The 21,905-nt window shown below is 32.3% G+C and overlaps 2 protein-coding genes and 1 long non-coding RNA gene across 4 annotated transcripts; all 3 read right to left on the reverse strand.

Moving 5' to 3' along the window:
- Positions 1 to 4,256: 4,256 nt before the first annotated feature.
- LOC105332148 (uncharacterized) lies at positions 4,257 to 5,972 on the reverse strand. Its single transcript, XR_010712315.1, has 3 exons — positions 5,804 to 5,972; positions 5,655 to 5,727; positions 4,257 to 4,401 (listed from the first exon to the last, which is right to left on the reverse strand). It is a non-coding gene; the product is annotated as an uncharacterized lncRNA (long non-coding RNA).
- Positions 5,973 to 9,116: 3,144 nt separating this feature from the next.
- Positions 9,117 to 12,940, reverse strand: LOC105332236 (uncharacterized). Its single transcript, XM_034480227.2, has 4 exons — positions 12,599 to 12,940; positions 12,204 to 12,385; positions 11,663 to 11,753; positions 9,117 to 10,045 (listed from the first exon to the last, which is right to left on the reverse strand). Exons 1-4 carry the CDS (start codon positions 12,660 to 12,662, stop codon positions 9,999 to 10,001), a joined length of 384 nt encoding a protein of 127 aa, XP_034336118.2. The 5' UTR covers positions 12,663 to 12,940; the 3' UTR covers positions 9,117 to 9,998.
- Positions 12,941 to 13,523: 583 nt separating this feature from the next.
- LOC105332160 (uncharacterized) lies at positions 13,524 to 15,190 on the reverse strand. 2 transcript variants are annotated; one of them, XM_011434617.4, is made up of 5 exons: positions 15,118 to 15,190; positions 14,923 to 14,998; positions 14,344 to 14,516; positions 14,018 to 14,093; positions 13,524 to 13,901 (listed from the first exon to the last, which is right to left on the reverse strand). In XM_011434617.4, the coding sequence occupies exons 2-5, from the start codon at positions 14,987 to 14,989 to the stop codon at positions 13,693 to 13,695; spliced, it is 525 nt and encodes a 174-aa protein (XP_011432919.1). In that variant the 5' UTR covers positions 14,990 to 14,998; positions 15,118 to 15,190; the 3' UTR covers positions 13,524 to 13,692. The 2 variants fall into 2 exon arrangements, with proteins under 2 accessions (XP_011432919.1, XP_011432929.1); XM_011434627.4 differs by lacking the exon at positions 15,118 to 15,190 and having other exon boundaries at positions 14,923 to 15,077.
- Positions 15,191 to 21,905: the final 6,715 nt, after the last annotated feature.

A 21,905-nucleotide genomic window follows, 5' to 3' on the forward strand; every position in this document is an offset into this window, starting at 1 on the left:
CAAAACTTTTTTAAAAAGCCCTTTTTGTGTTTTGATATTAAAAAAGATTAAGATACTTTGTAATTTTACAGTAATCAAAACCAGTTTAGATTTTTCATTCCTGCCTGCTCCTCTTAATATCCATTCAATTGCCTTTTGATTCCAATTTTTAAAAATAGGTGAGAAAAACAATTCAGAAAAAATTCGAGCACAGTATATATATAAAAAAAGAACAGACAAAAAAATCTGGTTCATATACAGAGCCCAGTAACGTGTCACGTGTAATTCCCCACGCTTCATCAAATAGTTATAATTACACGCCAAAGCGCGTTTACCACCATACTCCCATTTTTGCTATTCAGGGCTGGTTTTTCGAAAAAGAAAGTGAGTTTTTAATTAATTTCACAGTAATTACTAATCAAGTAAAATCAACTACAGTTTAAGGAAATCATCTCCCATGTTTTGAAATACCAAAGAAGTAAGCAGTTAATTTGGTTAATTTCGTATGTGCAGATCTAGAGGGGGTGGGGAAGGGTCCGGAAAGGTTTCCTTAAATAATTAAAATATTTTTAATTAACATAGTAAATTTACATAGTAAGATTACCGCATATATGCCTCGGACCGCCTTTTTGAAAATTTAGATATCCCTGGGAACACCACCCCTCCCCAATGGATCCGCAAAATCTTGTGGCGACAACATCTCTTTTATTTTAGATCAAGACATGGAATACTCACTACTAGTAGTTAGTATTTATAGTCTTATTTCACTTTAAATGTCCGTTCTACAAATTTGAATGCCTTTCAACCCATCGACCCCCTCGAATTCACACCATTAGTGGTGCTGGCGGATGGGGGTGTTTTGGTTATGAATGAGACGTAAGCTATATAAAAGAAGAACCATAACATGTGGGAGTTATAGCTTGTAATTATTTGCATTGAAATTCTTTAACTTTTTTTCCAGGATAATATTTATCATAATTTAATATACATTGGGTTGTTCCGTATTTAAAAAAAAATAAAGATAGGCATAACAGGTATTTTCTCTGACTAGCAGCAGGGTTGGTTTGATTCTACTTTTGTATTTTAAAAGATGACAGATTTAGCTTAATTATCAAATGAATGACAGGCTTTGATAAAAATAATGTTTCCCTCTCAATATTTTTGATGCCTTTTGGACATTACCTTGTATTCTTATATCAAATTATAAATTGTCCAATGCAGAAAAAGAAAGGAACTCGAGGTCACAATAGATTGATTATGACAGAAAGAATGACAAATATGAAATAGAAAATATGCAAACTTAACGACGTCAAAAACTCGTTCTCACTCCATTATGATGAGACAAGGAGATAAAACGGTCTAAAACACCATATAAACAGAGTAAATGTAGAATCGACTTTTTACAGCCTGTGTATGAACCATTATTGACATGTTTGAGTGTAATGGGTAAGATACTTGTTTGTCTTACAATAAAAGTGAAAACTTACCTAAAAACGGAAGGACGAGCTATGAACATAACTATCTTAGTCGACTACTGACTAGAGACGTGCTATGACGTAATGTGACAATGCGTCAATTTGGTCTACTTGTACATACCTACTGATTTCAGGAAACATCAGCTACATGTATCTACAAACAAAACGAATTGTATGTAATCTGGTCAGTAAAAACGCGTTTTTACACTTTTCTTATGGTTTGCAGTTTGTTTTCAGTCCTAGGTTTGGTTTTTGCGTTATAAACTTTAATACTGATACATTTTATGCATGCAATACCTTGATAAGATAAAACAAAACCCAAAACAATTCTACCGTTTTAAATAAAAAAAAAAGTAATACATTAAAAATAAGCAACTATTTTCAATTCGCAATATAACACTTTTAAAAAATGATACTATACTAGATACAAGTATGTTTGTATAGTTTGTATAACTCACCCTTTGGATTCAGTAAAAAGCCCACCGAAACCGATTGGATAGACTCTGAATGAACGTTTTGTACATTCTGGTCTGACTGAGTTTATTCTTTTCTTTTTGCTCGAAAAGCAGTTGTATCTCTTTCTCTTCTCTTATATTTTATGACAGCATATTGATTCATTTAAAGTTTGTGTTATCAAAAAATAAAGGGTTATACGCACGTCCGCCTCTTATTTTTTAAAGAAGAATGGAGAAAAAGGAATGGTCTCTCAAAAATCAAAAGCAATTGTTTTTTAAACACCCTTAAGCTTGCATTAAAGATTGTATGAAATATAAAAAAGGTAAATAAAATCAATTTTAGCAAAATCTTTTTTAATATTTGGTGATTTCGTCTCAAAAGTGTCGTTCTGCTTTAAATACATATAATGAATGCTAATTATGTACAGAATACAATATGAAATAACCAAAAACATTATATTTACATATATAAACTTTAAATTAGGATCAACAAGCCAAGCTTACATGTTAGAAAACCATCGCAAGTTTTTTTCATAGCGCATGCGTAAACAGCCGATAGCAGAATGCGTAACGTCGATGTTGTAATGAGGTGATAGTGAACTAAAGAAACTAAATATTGAATAAAAGAACACTTGTCAAGACGATGAAGCATGTTTAGGTTAATAATTTTTATTATAATCCCCGCAAACAAAGTTTGGGGGGGGGGGGGTATATAGGAATCACTTTGTCCGTCCGTCTGTCTGTGCAATCGTGTCCGGTCCATATCTTTCTTATGGAGAAACATTGGAAGTTCTTACTTCACACAATGATTGCTTATGACATAAGGAAGTGTCATGACCTTGACCCAAGGTCATTCGGGCAAGGTCAAGGTCACTGGCAGAAAAAATACAAAAATCGTGTCCGGTCCATATCTTTCTTATAAAGAATTATTTGAAGTTCTAACTTCACACAAAGATTGCTTATGACCTAAGGGTGTGTCATGATCTTGACCCAAGGTCATTCAGGCAAGGTCAAGGTCACTGGTAGAAAAAATACAAAATTCGTGTCCGGTCCATATCTTTGTTATGGAGAAACATTGGAAGTTCTTAATTCACACAAAGATTGCTTATGACCGAAGTGTGTGTCATGACCTTGATCCAAAGTCATTTGGGCAAGGTCAAGGTCGTTGGGAAAAAATAATGCAAAATTCGTGTCCGGTCCATATCTTTCTTATGGAGAAGCATTGAATGTTCTTACTTCACACAAATATAGCTTATGACCAACAGTTTTAAAAAAAATAGAGCAGTTGTTATTTATAGAAAAATGGACGGTGAAATTGATTCATCCAATATTTTCTATAATTGGAAAAATACACGCATTATGATTTTTATCTTAGCGGGGGGTATCAATTGTGAGCTTGCTCACAGTACCTCTAGTTTTGCATTGGTCCTTTTAGTCCACATTACGACAAAAAAGCATGCGCAAAGACATAGTTCGAAATCCCCGCACATTTGCCGTTTTGCACAAACAACAGTAGAAGATGGTGTTATTCTGTAGGATTGAACTTAAATTAAACTCTGTTTAGAATACTACCTGTACGTTGTAATCGCGGCATATTGGTTCGCTTTGTTCTATTTTGGTAAAAAGCAACTCTATGGTTGTAACAAAATTGTTGATTTTAGTTCTGTTATTAAAAAAGGTGCATTTTAAATTTTTCAAAACAAAACCTTTAAAATTCTAATTATTGAATTGTTCCGGAATTTTTTTCTAATAAAAAAGGTTCTGTCGCCGGGAAAGACTCAATCTTACACCGACAACGCTTCCCTATCTATACTACTATATTAAAATACTAGTAATAGACTCGAATTTTTGGGCTTTAATACCGAGAAATCGGAAGAGTACTGTCTTTTGTTTTATATATATTTTAATATCATTGGTATTTGGAGATTACCAATTAGTTTTTATTTTTTCTCAATCAGGCTACGCTAATCAATAATCAACAAAATACCTGTAAAAAATCCGAAAATCGTCTTAATGTTTTGGATTTTACAATCTTGCGCATGCGCATTACATTCACACGTCATCACGGGATGCTCTTTAGTTTAATATGTTTTCACAATATCACATTTGCATGGATAAACTAAAATCCATAATACAAATTCGTGAAAATTTTCATTACAAATTTGCTATATATTCTGTTTATGAAAGAAAATACGGGAGATTACTCTAACTCAGTGCGTTTAATATGAAAAATTCCGAGAGTTCTGAATGTCAACATGGTGTGCAAATTTGATGTATCTATTTCGTAAATCCCCGACATAATATGCAATGTCAACCCGTGCACGCACGGGTCAAAGTCTAGTTATTTTAAATAAAGTATTCAAGATGTGGAATATGCATAATTAGTGTATTTAGATTTTAATTTCACTTTTGAAAGGCCGTTTTATCTTGATTTTTGTCCATCCACTTCCCCCATTCTGACTCTTCAGTGGTGCTGGTAGGTGCGGCGTAAACTGTATAAAAGAAGAAACATACTACATTGTATGTGGGAGTCGTAGCTTGAAATCACTTTCATTATTTGTTAAATTTCTTTAATATTCTTCTTTAAAAAATTGTTTTATTTTTCTCCTTAAAAAATAGAAGATATACGTAATAGGGAAAATTTGACTTGAAGCAGGTTGATTTGGTTACTCCTATTGCACATTAAAGATGACGGATTTTCCTTTATCATTAAAACGACGATATGCTTTGATATAAATATGTTTCCCCCAGGATATGTTGAAACCCGTTGGGCATATCTTTGTATTCTCAAATCAGATAATGAATTGTCCAATGAAGAACTTGTGAGATGAAATTAACTGAGACAGCAATAGGTTTATTGTGACAGAAAGAAGGACAACTATGAAACAGATAATATGCAAACTTTACCTCATATGTCAAGATATCGTTCAAAATTCATTCTGATGAGACAATGAAATAAAACGGTCTAAAACACCATATAAACAGAGAAGATGTCGAATCAACCTTCTACATTCTGTGTGTGTATTAACCATTATATTTGAAAGTAAACAATGCTTCAGTTTCCGAAATTGGTGGGAGACTTATTTGTTCTGCACTTGTCTTAAACAAGAAGGACGAGCTATGAACATAACCATCTTACTCAACTTCTGACTAGAAACGTTCTATGACGTAATGTGATCACGTTTCAATGCGATGTACTTGTACATACCGACTGATTTCAGTATATATCAGCTATCTAGCAGCACACCCGATCTTTATGAGATCTGGTCAGAGCACTTTTGCACTGTTCCTATGCTTTTCAGCAAAATGAAATAAGATAATGGTCTTTGGAATGTTGGTTGTAATCTGGTCTTGATATACAAAGACTACAGACGCGACAAAGACGAGATTGACAAATCGAGAACTTTTTTGAAACTGATTTACATAAAGGAATAGAGGCCGGCCAAAGGAGACTTGGCGAAGAACTGCCCTGAAAGACCTTGAAAGCAGAGGCCTGACCATTGAGACAGCACCTGGAGTAGCTGCAGACCGAGCCAGGTGGAAATCCCTTGTAGATGCCTCAAGCACCTGACGGCGCAGAGAGGATTGAACATGAACATGAACACTTGACATGAAGCTTACACCATGATAGACGATGCCGATCTTAGCTACATATATATTATTTGACCCATGACGTTTTACATTGATTGAAAAAGGTACTAATTTCTAAGTTCGCATGGTGTATATACATCGAAATAAAACTCACAGTTGCTTCGATAATACTGTGAACCATCGTCTTCACGAAACGATTCAATTGTGCTGGAGATTTCAGAATAACCCTACAATATATTCATTACATTTATGTTAACATAATATGAGAGAGAGAGAGAGAGAGTGAGAGAGTAAGAGTAATACCTGACAGTTTCCCGAGATCCAGTTATATGTAAACGACAGACAGGAGAAGGCTGTACACTCTTTAGCACACTCTCCAAGATCAGCCAGTCTTTCGTCAAACAAAACGTCGTCAGTGCCGTTATTTGTTATCACGGAAAGTCCTACGTATTCAGGGGATGACGAGAAATGCAACATTGAGTATTCAGTTATACTTTATACTTGTGATCTACCCGAAAATGGCCTTCAGTATTAATACTACGCCATTGATTGAGGTCAGGAAACGAAGGTAGCCATATATTTGGTTGAAATATCAAGGCATAAATATTTTTAACCATAAAAAATGAATACCCTTTCCTTGAGATTTTTAAAAGTTTACTTCATTGATAAAAGTAAATCATTAATTGTCAGACTCATGATAAATGACTGCCGTAGGTTGTTGATACTTAAACAATAAATAAAGGAAAAGCAAGAGTGAAAGGAATCTTAATTGACATTATTTTTCTAATTATACAGACAGTAAATTATACATAATTGTCAAAAGTATTTCTCGAGATACTGTTCATTTATTCATTCTTTATTTCTTAAAAGAGGCATGGTCACAATTTTGGTCAAGAATTATTTTTCCGAATTTAATGTTACAAGCGAGTTACAGAGCTCACATTTCTTTACTGTGTAAACAATGCTTTTGTTTACATTTTGAATGTGGAAGTGAAAAGTCCAATTTTAGACCTTAAATGTTTATTTATGTTCAAGATAATAAGAAGATAGACAAATCAGCTTGAAAAAGATTTTTTACTGGTATATTGAACCTAGGGCACGAGCCTTGTTACATAACAAAAAATTGTGAGCTCTGTATCTTGCATATAAATTAATGACTGACTCTCAAATTTCATTCATTAGAAATTTATAACTAATGCATTGTAAATGATAAAAACAGAAAAATAGAATTTGACCAAAATCGTGACCATGCCGTTTTAAGCTTTGCGGCTCATCAGATTATACAAATTAAACATAGTTAAGTACAAGTGAGTGTTTTACAGGAGACCATAGTACATACATAAATATGAAAAATGACATTAGTAAAGAGAAAAAGAATCAAAGGAAGCTCATTTTTGATGAGAACTTATAAATCAATGGTACGTATATAAATCAAAGCTTTTTCGACAGAGGATGCTTTTATCATCATTTTAAAAAAAAATTCATCAAATTTTATTATTAATTGTATTAATTAAAGGCCCTTTGATATAAAATCCTTATGTTAACAATACATTTGAGTCTGTAAAAGACGAATTATAAGCATGATTTTCTTACAAAACATAAACAAAAAAAAATATAATTCTTTAAAACCAAGAGAATTTACATTAATACTTTCAAATATTTAAGTATGGATTTTTGAAATTCAATGTGAATTCAATTTTGGCAAATGAGAAGAGAAATATTATTTAGAAACATATTACTTTAATGTTTATTCTATTGAAAGTTAAAATCAGATTAATTTGATTTTTTTTACAGCTTATCACAAAATCGGCATACCGCAAACACTCGATTTTAACAATAATGATGAGAAAATATGCAAAAATTTGGCATAAAATTCCTAGATTAAAATTGTTGGTAATTCATTTCGTTTTATGGTAAGAAATAATCATGTTCAAGTATAAACCATCTCCAATAGTCATGCTAATGGTTTTCCAACCAAAATATATCTGAAAACCTAAGAATTTACCTGGGTGTTTATAAAAAGAGAAGAAACAATATAGGAAAGAATGTTTGTCTGTAAGTGAAATTGAAAAAAAACCTGAAATTGCTTACTTGTGTCATATAAGCAGCTAATTTAATTCTTAAATAAAAAGGGGCGTGCGATGTTTACTACATCTCTTTATAATGTTGTTCTATCGCAAACTAAATAACAAAAGTACAGAAAAGTAGATCGTGTTTGATATCTAATTTAAATTAGATAAAAAAATATTTCAAAATATTAGAATAAAGATAAAACAATACATTTGAGAATATGTACTTACTTTGTTTAAACAAGAATTTAAGACTATTTCAACGAATTGGAAAGGAAATTTTTAAAAAGATTCTGCTATTCTTAAATCATAATTTTACAAATCTCAGTGAAACCTGTTTATATAGTTTGTATAGCTCACCAGTCGGATCAAGTAAGATCCCCAACAAAACCAACATGAATGGACTATGGAGGAACATTTTGTACACCGTAGTCAACCTGTAGTTTATCCTTTTCTTTGCTCGAAAGGCAGTTGTATCTCTTTATTTATATGACAGCATAGTGATTCATCAAAAGTTTAAGTATTGAAAAAATAAAGGGTTACGCAAGCCTGCCTCTTAGTTTTAAAGAAGAATAGACAAGAAAGAGTGGCCGTACTGTGATCAAATGTATTTGCTCATTAAACACCCTAGCTTAAATGTTCGTGCAAAGATGGTCGATTACATATTATGAAACAATAATAGGGTTAAAATCCATTTTAACTAAAGCTACTTTTATATTTGATGATTAAGTTCAGAAGCATCGTTTTGACTTAAATACATTTGATGAATGCTAATCATGCACAGAATAAAAATAAAATCACCCAAACCTTATACGTTCATAAGCCCAAACTTGCTTGTTAGAAAACTTGGGGTTTCAGAAAATATGAGAGAAAACAATAAGTATGAGGATACAGGAAATCATCAAATTCTCCATCTTATTATCAACTTTCTTAAATTTGAGTAGTGTATGGGAGATTTCAATTAACTGTATATTACTGAATATTCATAATTATTATCCTTGCAAAGTTGAGGAACTTATGGTATTTTATTCACAGACAGATGACATTTCCATGAGCATAATGGTATTTCATTCAAATTGATTGACGTATAAAACATATTTTAAAAAAAACCAGTTGGTTTTGTAGTCGTTCTTTTGATTGTTTTTTACTATAAAAAGCTTAATAGCAGATTATTGATTTTAGATATTAAAAAAACTTGATATTTGAAAATTGTGGAATCAATAAATCCATGATTTAGTTGATCAAGTTCAAATACTTATATAAATGTAAAGAAAATATATAGTAAACATGATCGAGAACTTCAAGAATAATAATTAGTCTCAATATAGAATTAGAGGTACAGACAAAATCAATTTTACAATAAACAAAAATCAATTTTACAGGTACCAACCCACCTGACAATTTTCACAGAGAATAAATGTACACAATCATTATGTACAACCATCTTTCAATCTAACAGCATATATAGATTATCAATAAATACGTACATACATTCACTATCAAAGATTTTATTTATAGACAATACGAAAAAATATAATAAAGTCATGTCATGTAAATAAATAAATATATTAAAACTATATTCTTTACGGAGTGAATGTGATTTACTTAGAAAAGAGTAAAGCAGTACAATAAAAAAGATTTCAATAACTATTATATACAACACTTAAAGTGGCAATTTTATAATTTGAGAAGTACAATTCGGATTCTAATTATCACATGAATTTCAATTCACATAAATATAAATGTTACGTAAATTTCACGTTAATTCAGAAGGATTACATGCGTACAAGTCTGTTATTTATTATATCTTTTAAAAATATAGTTTTGAACCTTTGTTGAATGGACCGAATAAATGTGCCCCTTTTTATATTGATCAAGTTTAGACAAAATGGTTCTTAAAAAAAAAAAAGATTCAATGTCGTGCTATTATGATCTATAAAAAAATCAGTTCTTTTACATAGAGTATATACATGTAATTAATATAAACTTAGATTTAATCATAATGTGCAAATGTAAGGTTAGCCATTATGCGTACTATAACTGCCAGTATTGTTGATTATGCTACGTAGAAAATCATGCATTTTAAAAATCTATTGGTTGTTCTCTACATGTAATTTGTTTCTCAAAATAATCATCTAATTGGTATATATTTTATAAACATTGATTATGGTAAACAATTTTCGTATTGTGGCAATTAATAGTATATGAATCAAGGAGTGTATCGATGTGAAAAAGAATAATTATAGCCGAAATATCATATTTTTAAAAATTAAAGTATTTTTTCACCATCTATTGAATTTTATCCAGGTGCTGTTCAGAGTTCCTAGTAAAATTTTCCGTTTACGTATTTATTTCTAATCAGAATTAAATGAACAATCCTGTAAAAATGAGACGCTTGCAAGTTTTTCACCATTGCTGCAAAGAAGTGGTTAACGATCTTTCAATCTTTTCGATCTCTTTGTGGTAGCGGGTGTAGCTAAAAGTGAAGAAAAAAAGAAGAAATTATTATTTTAAAAATATGAAAAAAAAATGAAATGGTCTTTTGCCTGCAAATTTAATAAAAGTATTTTGATCGTAATATTTCAGCATTCGATTTTATGTGCCTTGGATATGGAAAGTGTTATAAAGTAAACGTAGGTACCTTGGACTACATTTTATTACGAGAAGAAAATACGACTACAATCTCTTCACAAAAATAGGAACGGTTATACCTTTCTGTACATCGGTTAATTCAACGTCCCCAAAAAACGGAGAGTTAACTCAATAAATTCAACACAGTGTGACACAACTTTTAATAGGTTGTGAGGTAAAGGTGAGGTATTTTTCCCTTTTTGATGCCGAATATAAGTATAATATCCGTAATTTATTGATTGTGCGCATTAAGAACGACAAAATTTCAATAAATGAACATTATAGATAACACTCTGAATAAATATATATTTCTCCCTTAACCTTTTTAGCAAGACTCATTGCATAAACAATGGTCAGGTTATGGTTACCATGTTAAATCAACAACCGTTAAAATCGTTCTCCGCACAAAAATGTAGTTCCAATTTGAAAGAAAACGTAGAATGTGCATTATGCCATTTGGTCATTTTGAGTTTACATCTGCTATATTTAAACATTACACATTCTTCTCTTCCGACGTATTCTTAATACTTCGAGAGTGCCGCTATGTAAAGTTGCTGAGCGGAAAAGGTTGTTAACAATTGTAGCCAATCCAATAAATTGTTGCGGGAGTTGTTTTAGAAGCGTTACTTTACAAAAGCTAAGCTTAGCTGACCCTCGCACGATTTTTTAAATTTACGATTAAATTAAATTAAATTCATTATAGTGTCTCAATGTGACTATCCAGTTTGTAATAATGCCAGTCTATATCATGAATACGTTTTCAATACATATCAAATGAGCACGGATATTTTTGCTTTATGTTCTTTGATTTATGATATTGATAATGACGATTACGGTAATATTAAATGAGTGAAAGAGCTTCTGTTAAGAGTTGTTTAAGAGAATGATTAAGTTATACTGTGTGCAGTTTGTAATGAGAGAGAATTATTAAAATAGAGTACATGTCAAGTGTTAGTTTATGGCCTTTGTTTCAATGACGTTCATACATGTATCTCCCCACCCGCCGTCAAACATACAAAACTCTCACAATTTTTTGAGATTGTTATAATTGTTGTGATCAAAACTCCGCAGCCTAATAAATCGTCACCATATGCCCAAGTAAAGCTTAGATAAATGGAAGAGAGAATTTAAATCTATTGGGTCATATTTGGAGTAAATGCTCAAAGTATTATAGAACACCATTTTAAGTAAAATAAAAAAAATAATGAAATTAATAATCAAAGGTGATATGTCACTAGTATTTAACCCCGCAGTTTAATTCTGAACTTTGTAGCATTCTCCCTCTCTCTCGTATCACTGAAATTACATCTTATCAAAAAGACCATCAATTAATTTTCTAAGAATATCAATAGAATATCACTAATTTAAACTGAGGTCTATAATTTGAATATAGTTTATATTAAATTTCAGATTTCCTTGACTCCGCCTTATCTAGTTTCGTGGTTGTGTAAAAAAAACTTACTAGTCACGGGCGGGCGAGGTTTATAAAAATACTGAGCTCCAATAACGTCCTCCAGATTAGGGTCATGTTTATCCAATATTAAAATGTGTCCCTAAAGAATACAAAATATAAATATTGTTATACAACTGTTAACACTTTGCTTTATTCATAATTAAATTATTTATCATACTAACCAATAATTTTTCAATTGTAGTTTGGGCAATAATCTCCTTTTATTTACATTTTCAAAAATAGTTACAGGCTATTTATATACATTTTTTTTTTCAAATAAAAGATTTGGAAAGCCTACACATTCCAGTACATGTACATATATATTCATTAAAAAAAATTATATAAATACATGTAGTCCTCTCTCTCTCTCTCTCTCTCTCTCTCTCTCTCTCTCTCTCTCTCTCTCTCTCTCTCTCTCTCTCTCTCTCTCTCTCTCTCTCGTCACACAGAAGTTTATCGAGCCCATTCCAAAATATTTCAGAAGAAAATAAATGTATTATTATCATGACGACAAACTTTTATTTAGAATTGTTATTGCAGATGTACCTACCGTGCACTGATTTAGGTCCAGATTAATCGTAAAGGATAAACAGTCGGGCTCTAGATGACACAGTTTCGCACACTCTCCCACATTTTCTGCATATTTTGGAGCAACCCAGGTGTTCAGCGATGACTCTGTAACCCCGCGGCCTACCAGATCTTCAGAGGATTCGAACACGTCTCTAGCAAAAACTACTCACCCAACGAATGGTGAAATTAATACAATGTTTATTTATTTATGATATTGCATTTAAAACGATATATTTAAGACTTAATCTGCTGAATTTCGGGGTTTATTTTGTGGCTTTTTGTTTTGTTTTTGTTATTTTGGGTATTTTAATAAAAAAAATACCAATGATGAAGAAATGCTCAAAAGGGAATAGGAATACTTTTAACTTGAATTACCATTGGCGTACAAGATAAAAAAGGAGAAAGAAATCCTAATCCAGAGATTCATTGTAACTCCCATGAACACTGAGAATCTTATGACTCAATTCAAAGGCCTATCGTTCTTTTGCACTTATTATTTTAGTTTCCGTTTACACATGCGTACATAGAGATATTAACAATTTATAGTTGCACATAACTTATGTCAAAGAATTGTTTGCTTATATCGATGCATTATTTAAAACTGTTTACAAGATTTACAAATAAAAGTAATTATTGCATAGATTTTCCTTGTCTCGGAAATTGATTATCCTTTATCAAACAAACCTTTTATTATTCCTTTTAATTAATTTTTTTTTCTTCAAACACCAAGTGGGATTGGGATGATGTATCCACAGAGAGAGAGAGAGAGAGAGAGAGAGAGAGAGAGAGAGAGAGAGAGAGAGAGAGAGATTTACAATAAAATTAATATATTTATTCGAGTTAATTTGACGCTACCTTTAATGTTATTGGCGATAATTAAGACATTTTTCATGTTGTTGTTTTGATGTCAAATAAAGTATTTTTCCTTATTAATATATCAAATAAATCCATTCACAAGGTATCAAACCCTTTATTCATACTGCTATATTTATTTTTGTGATAATTATTTGTGTTAATTATGATGTTATCAAAATCCGTTTAAAGATCAGTATTACTGCTAGCATATCAATATAACTCCTAAATATCCTAAGCAATCAAATGCTGAAACAACTGTTTTTCAAGTCTCTTTATTCTAAAATACCTCTATTGTCTTGTTTATCTTCAAAATACACTTCTGATGAAGCAATATGCCATTTCAAAGTATTTGCTATTCTTTTAATCCCTCTTATTGATAGTAATAATGTACATAGTGATATACAAGTAAATAACAATAAGTTAAATACCTTGAATAACGAGAAAGCGTTTTGCTTGGTGATTTATTCATTATAATGTTTTGACACACTCTCTTATAAACAAAAGCTGAGACAGGTAATTCAAATATATCATTATATGTTTGCTTCAAAATAGGATTATTTAATTCATCATGGAGTGACCTGTCCGCCACTAGTGGTAGTGGTTTCTTGGGTGACCTATCCGCCACCGGTGGTAGTGGTTTCCAGGGTAACCTGGCCGCCAACAGTGGTAGTAGTGGTTTCTTGGGTGACCTGTCCGCCACCAATGGTAGAAGTGGTTTCCTGAGTAACTTGTTCGCCGCCACGAGCCTCTTTTTGAGGACCCCCTCCTTTCTTTGTCGTTGTGGTGGATGGTATGGGTGTTGTTGGCGGTGTTGGACTGTACGCTGAATGACACGATTGTAATCAATAATCATATGTTTGATAAAAATGATTGCTTACGGGTCAAAGTGACTTGTATATAATAAAAATGTTAATTGAACTTCTTTTGACTTAAACCTACTTATGCTGTAGTAATACTGTGATCCTAAATCTTCGTTGAAAGATCCTGTTTGACGGTCGAAAATCTCAGGATGGCCCTGCATATAAACCAAAAGACATCATCGTTAACCAACATTAATTCAAAGTTTAAAGTTTTACCATGAATAATTTTTATTGTGATTTGTACGAATAATTCGTCTCATTTTCTGTTAGCAGTCTAAATTCAGTTTATACTTGTATGACGTTAGTTATTTAGTTATTTCTATAGTAACGCATTATTAATTCATAGGGAAACTGTAGTAAAACTTTGGTAATGAGTAGAGGATAAGAGAGACGATCAATAGATACCCGGCAATTCCTGGTTATCCAGTTGTAAGTGAATGACAAACAGTCTTTGTTCAGTTTACACGTTTTGGCACACATTCCCATGTCATCAGCGGTGACCACAGACCACAGGTCATTTTTACGGACAGACAAACCGTGAAAGTCAAGAGAGGACTCGTAAACATCCCAGCAGTCAACTGCAATTGTGAACATAGATCAAGTGTGAAACCACTCAACAACACAAATGATTTCAACATAACTGTTTTGCTGCTATTTTGTAGAGTAAAATCAATTTGATGAGATGGATAAAATGCAATTAATCTTTGGTAAAGAATTATGTTAAAACATGATATATTTTAATGTATTATACTCAGAATTGATATTATAATTCAAACATATTTCTCTTTTATAAGCAAAATCTAAGTATATGCTCAATAACTAAAATATGCAACATTGATTGAATCCTTCCAAGGTCTTTAACCTAGCCATTTTGACTGCTTGCACTTTTAACATAGGTATATATAAATTGACATCTATTTGTAAAAGAAAATCAAAATTTAAACATACAATGCAAAACTGTGCTAAAACGTTTTTTATGCTTACCAGACGGATTGCATAAAATCAACAGAAAAAAGCCCAGATAAGTGGACATGTGCAGCATCTTCTTCATGGCACAAGACTGAAAAATCGACTCTACTTTCGATACATGCTAGTTAAACAAACATATTTTAGAAATCATTAAGTTAATACACTTACAGCTACCATATTGATTTAAAATAAAAGCATCATCATACATACAACAATAACTTGTATCAATGCCGACAGAATCCAAGTGTTTAAAATTCAATAGCTTTGACTATGCCTTGGTTCGACAAATACTTTTATCTTCGGCTGATGTATGTTTTAATCGATGTACACATAGTTTTTTTTTATGGTAAACTATTTTGTTTAGAATCACAATCATCAGATTGGCGTACATTTAATATGGTTTAGTTCCTTAAAATACTCCATTTTGTTCATGTTTCTTTTATTCGCCATTCCGAATTGTTAACAGTACTGTTTGGCTAATTTCATGTCATTTTTAGTTGTTGTTAATATCTTTTGATACCTTTTTTTAAAACAACATCGATATCTTTTAGAATTAAATACAAATACCTTCCTTCTGCATTTCTTAATAACATTATGAGTGGATATATTGATCTGTGTGTATTTTTAACAATTATGCCTTTTGGCAATCTTGGGTTTTTTTCGTAACGAATAATACTTGATAATTCACTGCACAGATGCTTGTGAAATTGCAGCTAGTTTGATTGTCACATTTATGTTGCGTCGTAATTTTTATTATCAGATAATACTTTGTCGTATGTATGCCAATATTTCGTAATGTGATACTTCTTTCAATATATGCTAATATATTATTGCAGGATGACATTTCGCCATTTTATACTAAAAATTTAATATTTTATTTCCTTATGCTTTCATGTTAAATACTGAAATCTGATTGGTTTAGACGCAGTTAATAATCCGTTTTATTACCCTCAGCGGTAGCAGCTTACTTGGCAACAGGTAACATAACGAATTGTTATATGCGCGTAAATTATGCGCCTTCGGTTCGACGTAGAAGTCATTTCTATAAAAAAAAAACCAGTATTTTTTTTAAATCAAGACATTCAGTTTAATAAAATAAATAGTACCTGTTTGGGAGGATAACAGTTGAAATGGACACTCTTCGAAAACCGTTGTCAACCTCCGATTCGCGTCGGTTGACAGTGGTGTTCTCGGGGTGTCAATTTCAACTGTTTCCCTCGAAAACAAGCACTATTTATATAATACAACATTATATGACTATACGTTTTTGTGACTATTTGTTAATCATTCATTATGATGGTACTTTGACTTATATGACGATTCTTCATTATTCGATGATACTTTAGCATTATATGCTAAGAGTATGTCTTCGTACGCTGATACTTCATTCTGTGATAGCATTTTGGCATTTTGTGATGATACATTAATTAAGTATAATGGTTTTTTGTGAAACTTTTACGCCATATACTAATAATTTTTTTAATTTTTAAAACCAACAAATTCATATTGTAGGACACAGGCTCCCTTTCTTAACGAGACCAAGTGTAATCATTTTTATCTTAGATATATTGATAAAATACCTTGCATGAAATTTACTACTTTATCAATTACTTATGGATTGAAAGACTACGGGTTTGATAATGAAGTGCTAATTGGGATAAGTATTTATTCTTGAATAATATTCCAAAGTTTTAAAACGCATTTGTCGTTTCACTACATTGACATAATCATTTTCTGATTTATCAGGAATATATAAAGGTATATGGATTTTTTTTTCATATGATACATGAGACATTATTTAAACGACTCTTCAGTGATTACGTTCGGTGTTTTCCATCAGTTCTGGGCTTGTATAATTGATTCTTAATTGATTATTGCATAAACGTCATAATTATTATTTATCCATAGCAAATAAATCCATCAACTCTCAAATAAAAGGACCGGGGTTCAGGGGTTTCTAAGGGGTGCGCTAAATATATCTTCGACTTTATTGAACATGATTCCGGTAGATTGCACGAACTTTTTGTTTTCTGTTACCCATGGCGACCACAAATGAAAGTTTTATGATCGTTTGATATGCTGTTGTATTACTGATACTTTTTAGGCCGAGACTAATTATTTTTATCAAACATATTTTGAAAAACATTTTGATAAAACTTTTTTAATACTACATCAATTATTTAAAGATATGAAAAGCTATGTATTGACCATACCGATTTTAAGGAATCGTCTTAAAGATTATGCATTCTAATGAATTTGTTGGAGAACACCTCATTTTAAAAAATGTTTCCGTACTTTTTCGTTTTTCTGCTATTTGGATTTCGTTTTCTTTCGAATTAATGAAAACTCTTGCGAAATGTCACTGAATGAAATTGGTCCAAGAGAATCATATTAAAGATATTGGAGAAGGAAAACTAATTAGAGAAATTATATACAATTCTTTATATAAAATTCGTTTGATGCAAGGTGGAAACTGTATTAGGAAATAATTCGTGACATTCCCATGTGTGCTAGGTAGTCATATTTTCTCTTTAGTATGCGCAAAGTGATGCACAAAAATGCACTAAATCATGATGTGTAGCCATTTGTGCAGAAATCGATTGATAAGAGAATTGAGCACAATAGTTTTTAACAAATTCATATGACAAATCAGTCGACTTTTTATATGATGATAACATGCCATTATTGTACAATTTTTGTTGCCAGCTCACATGCACGTGTGTTACGTAAACATTAAATAAAATATTAGGTAAAACAAAAAGAGAGATTCTAACACTCTTCATTTTAATTCAGGTGTCGCTCCCAACTTTGCATTTATAGTGTCTGCGTGTCTGAAGATACATGTGATAACTGTGAGAAGAGGTATATTTATCAAACGTAAAATGCAATGCGCACAAAAATCATGGTTGTGGTTTTAACGATATTTATTGATATTTTACAATAGCAGGTACATGTATTTGGCATTAAGTACAATAAGATTGGGAAACAAGCCAAAAGGCTTTTACAAATCCCTCTCTTAGATAAGAAAAAATATGAGAGGTGCAAATTACATATAAGTGTTACGAAATTTATTTCTCACATCCCAATACACATTCCCTATTGCAACAAAAGTCCACATACACCATATCAAGAAGTGAATTTCCGTTTAATACATCGCATGATGATCATTCGCTGTGTACTAAGATATTTTATTCATGTATTCTTTGTTTACAATTACCAATCAATGTCGAAATTATCGGCGAGAAATTATCCCGAGTTTCCTCGACGATTCATTTGGTTTTATTTATATTTCCATGCATCATTTAAACCCTTTCGTTTCATTAATTCCTCAATCACAACTCCCTCTATTGCCTTTCGATAATACATATCGTCAAAACGCCGTTATTCACGTGTTTCAGTTCTCCCATCTTGTTTACTGCTTTCCCCATAACGGCGGGTTTGTATAGCATGCGGTATGACGTCATAAAGGCCGAGCCCGATGCCTTAAATAACGAGCTCAGCTGTTTGCACGGCAGTTGGTTTGATCTGCCACGGCAGATCAGACGGTCGAGTCCACATCTGGACAACATCCACACACTGGAAATGACCGTGGAAATTTCCCGTTGGGTAAATGCTCAATAATTTAGCAGTGGGAGCTGATGCAATAACCTTTTATTAATCAATTTATTATATTTAAGTATATAGGCTACAGGGGAAAGATTGTATAGGAACGGGACTCCCGCACGGTTAAGTGGGATATTTAGAGCTATATTTATTAAGGGTTTTGGCTATTTGTAATATTTGTATTTTAATCCCATCAAGTTGGGAATTAATTTATGTTATATTTACACTCCCAGAGTCTTGGGACTATCCTCGTTTAATAAACTGAAATATCTATATTTTATTTGAATCCTGACTTTGAGTTTTCTTTGGTACCAATATACAGATTTGGGAGACCCACAAGTTGCGTTTCACAACATCCCGGGTTATATATAAAACCCAAGTTCAATAAATTATAATTTATAAGCGGGACAGTTTTAAAAACGCAACATTGGTGTCAGAAGTGGGATAGTTTAAAAACGCAACATTGGTGTCAGAAGTGGGATAGTTTAAAAACGCAACATAAGTATGATTAAATAAAGAATCAGAAAGCTCATATAAAAGAGGAGAAAAAGACATCCAATATATATATATATATATCAATCACAAGTAGACATTTTGACATATGCATTAGTTTGAGAGTTGGAATTACAAGTGCATTTATTTTTAAACTAGTGAGCTTCCCAACCCACGAACGTATAACTACATGTTACACTATAAGGAAAACTATACAATTATGTTCAGAACAATTTGAAGTAAAACACCAAAGGAAATACATGTATGAAATACATCCCTGTATAAATATATCCTAGATGCTTTTACATATTTAGAGAATATAATTAAGTAGAAATAGTGTCGAGGTTACACTAGGTACCCTGAAATCGTTTACTGTCGATGATAAATTTTTGAACCATATAAAAAATGTATTTATTATCATTATCGCTAAGATTGGGAGACCCAAAGAGTAATAGGTTGCCATTTGTTGAATATCGAAGTTTGTTAATCTTGGTTGTGTTTAGAATGATCTCTTTAATTGTTTCCTATATTTTTAGATCGTGTCAGCTAAATGATTTTAGAAATAGAAAACTGGCTAGTGGTTACAAGAGTGGTCAAGACGTAGAGAGACCTACCAGTAAATTGAAGTTTTAACACATCCATGCATATAGAACTTCAAAATTGGTTAAAATCGTAACATCTGTTTCTTCTAGCCACAATCTTAAGTATATAACATTTTTTGTTTTTCGCAGATTAAGTGGATGTTTGTTAACCAAAAGTAATGATAAGCTTTGAATTGTCAAAGATTTTCTTTCTTACCATAATCCCCAGAAATGGTGAGAAAAAAAAACCCTAATTCCCAAAATCATGAAAATGGTGAGATAAAAAAACCTAATTCCCAAAATCATGAAAATCCTATTCCGTGGGGGGGGGGGGGGGGGGGGGATCTCCTACTCTTCCAAACCAAAAAATCTTTCCGGCCATAACATTTTTTTCCCCAAGTCATGAACATCCTAATCCGTCGGGAGGGGGGGGGGGGGAGTATACCTATAGTTCCAATAAACCAAAAAATCTTTCCTACCAAATTCTCTTTCTTTCATAAATAACGAAATTCCTAATCCGTGGAAGGGGGGGGGGGGGGGGGGAGCTAGTATGCCTTGACTCCAACTTCTCAATATTTCAAACGTACATTAAGGAACAATTTTGTTTCCTGCGAAAAAAAGTTTGCGGGGGGGGGGGGGGGGGGGGGGGGCTGAACCCTCTATTCTGCTATGTGCCAAATGGTTAGGTCTAAATTAGCAAAAAAAGTGGGGGGGGGGGCTAAGCCCCCTAGCCCCCAAGGTTCCTGACGCCTATGATAATAGTTCCCTGAACAAAAAATAAATCACAAACACGTCTACTCGAAAAAGAAGTTGGTACTTATAAAGCTTTCAAAGTATTGCATTTCCTCGTATAAACTATATACATTTAAAGGCCGAACATTTTTACCGGGTGGTAAATCTCAGGTGAGGGCGGGGCTTAATTATTAGAGAGGTGAAAGCCTCCGGGGCTTGCAGTCTACCGTGGTCGTAAACGCTGCTAATCGCTATACACAGGAAGCAAATTAATACACAGGAAATAAAGAATTAGTCAGAATTGGTCTTAGTTTAAATATCTTATTGTTCTAATGACCATACGAAGCGATTTTATACGGAAATGGTATGTGTTGTCCGAATTTTCTCTAAGCACACGTGTGTAATGCACAATTGAAAAAATGCAGTAAATTAATTCTGCTATAAAAGCATAACTCAGTACATTGTGTTTAGCGCTTGACATTGTTTAAAAACTTAATTTTAACAATTATAATAGTATAAGAAAACCATACGATCAGTATTAAAGAATGTGGAATATAAAGACAGCCATTATACGATCGACAATTAATGGAGTTCGTTTTCCATGGAGTGACGTTTACATGCACCAACTTCCAACTGAGTGAATTACCAGTAAATATAGCTTTAGTAGCACTAGCACAGTGTACGTTTGTTGTAAAAAGAAAATTTTATGTTTTGGAGCTGTCCATGCATTTTCGCGGAATTTATTCGGTCACACACATTCATTGACAAAATAATTCAAATATAAATTGTGCGTATTTTCAATCACTGAATAATTATTTTTCATAATCAGTTTTAATACTGGTAATGTTTAAAAATCAATTTTCAATTTTAATACATGACGGAAGATATCAAAGATAACGTTGTTAATTGCTAGTCAACAGAAATCAGCGGACCTGGCAAGATCACGCTCGGACGATCACGTCAATCAATTTGGGTGCTATTGTTTCAAACTTGATTGACAAGCGGCATCATTTTGAAGTTTGTACAGGTAAAAAAGGGGGCGTTTGTAAAATGTTCGGCCTTTAACCTTTCTGTAACCCAGCGACTGTCAGTCCGAACACCAAAGTAAAAATTCATGACAACTTTTCTTTTCTCAAATTTGGTAAAAATATCAATAGAATGAAGTAGCAAAATATATGTATAATTTACAGGAAACACCCGGTTGGAAATAAGTTCATTAGATATACTTAATTAGATAGCACAGAACACCGGGGGTTCTGTACACAAGGCTGAAGCTACCAACCACTAACAGCAGCCACTAACCCCGTAGAACCTAGCAGCCAATAAGGAAATTCATCAAGGTACTGAGAATTCTCGAACAGAAAATTATATTTTACTTTATTATGAATTAATATCGAGACGATTTATTCATGAATAATTTCTCTGAGCATTGACAGCTTCGGAGGCAGTAGAGCTAACCTAGATAAAATCAACAATGCGTTTGTGTCTAATGATTTCTGTTCAATATCGGTATTTGTCTATACATTGATCTAAATTTTGTCTAAAAATTGATCCCCATGTCTGATCACTCTTCTCCAAAATTAACATGCA

Source organism: Magallana gigas, chromosome 3, assembly GCF_963853765.1.
Source record: "Magallana gigas chromosome 3, xbMagGiga1.1, whole genome shotgun sequence".
NCBI lineage: Eukaryota > Metazoa > Mollusca > Bivalvia > Ostreida > Ostreidae > Magallana > Magallana gigas.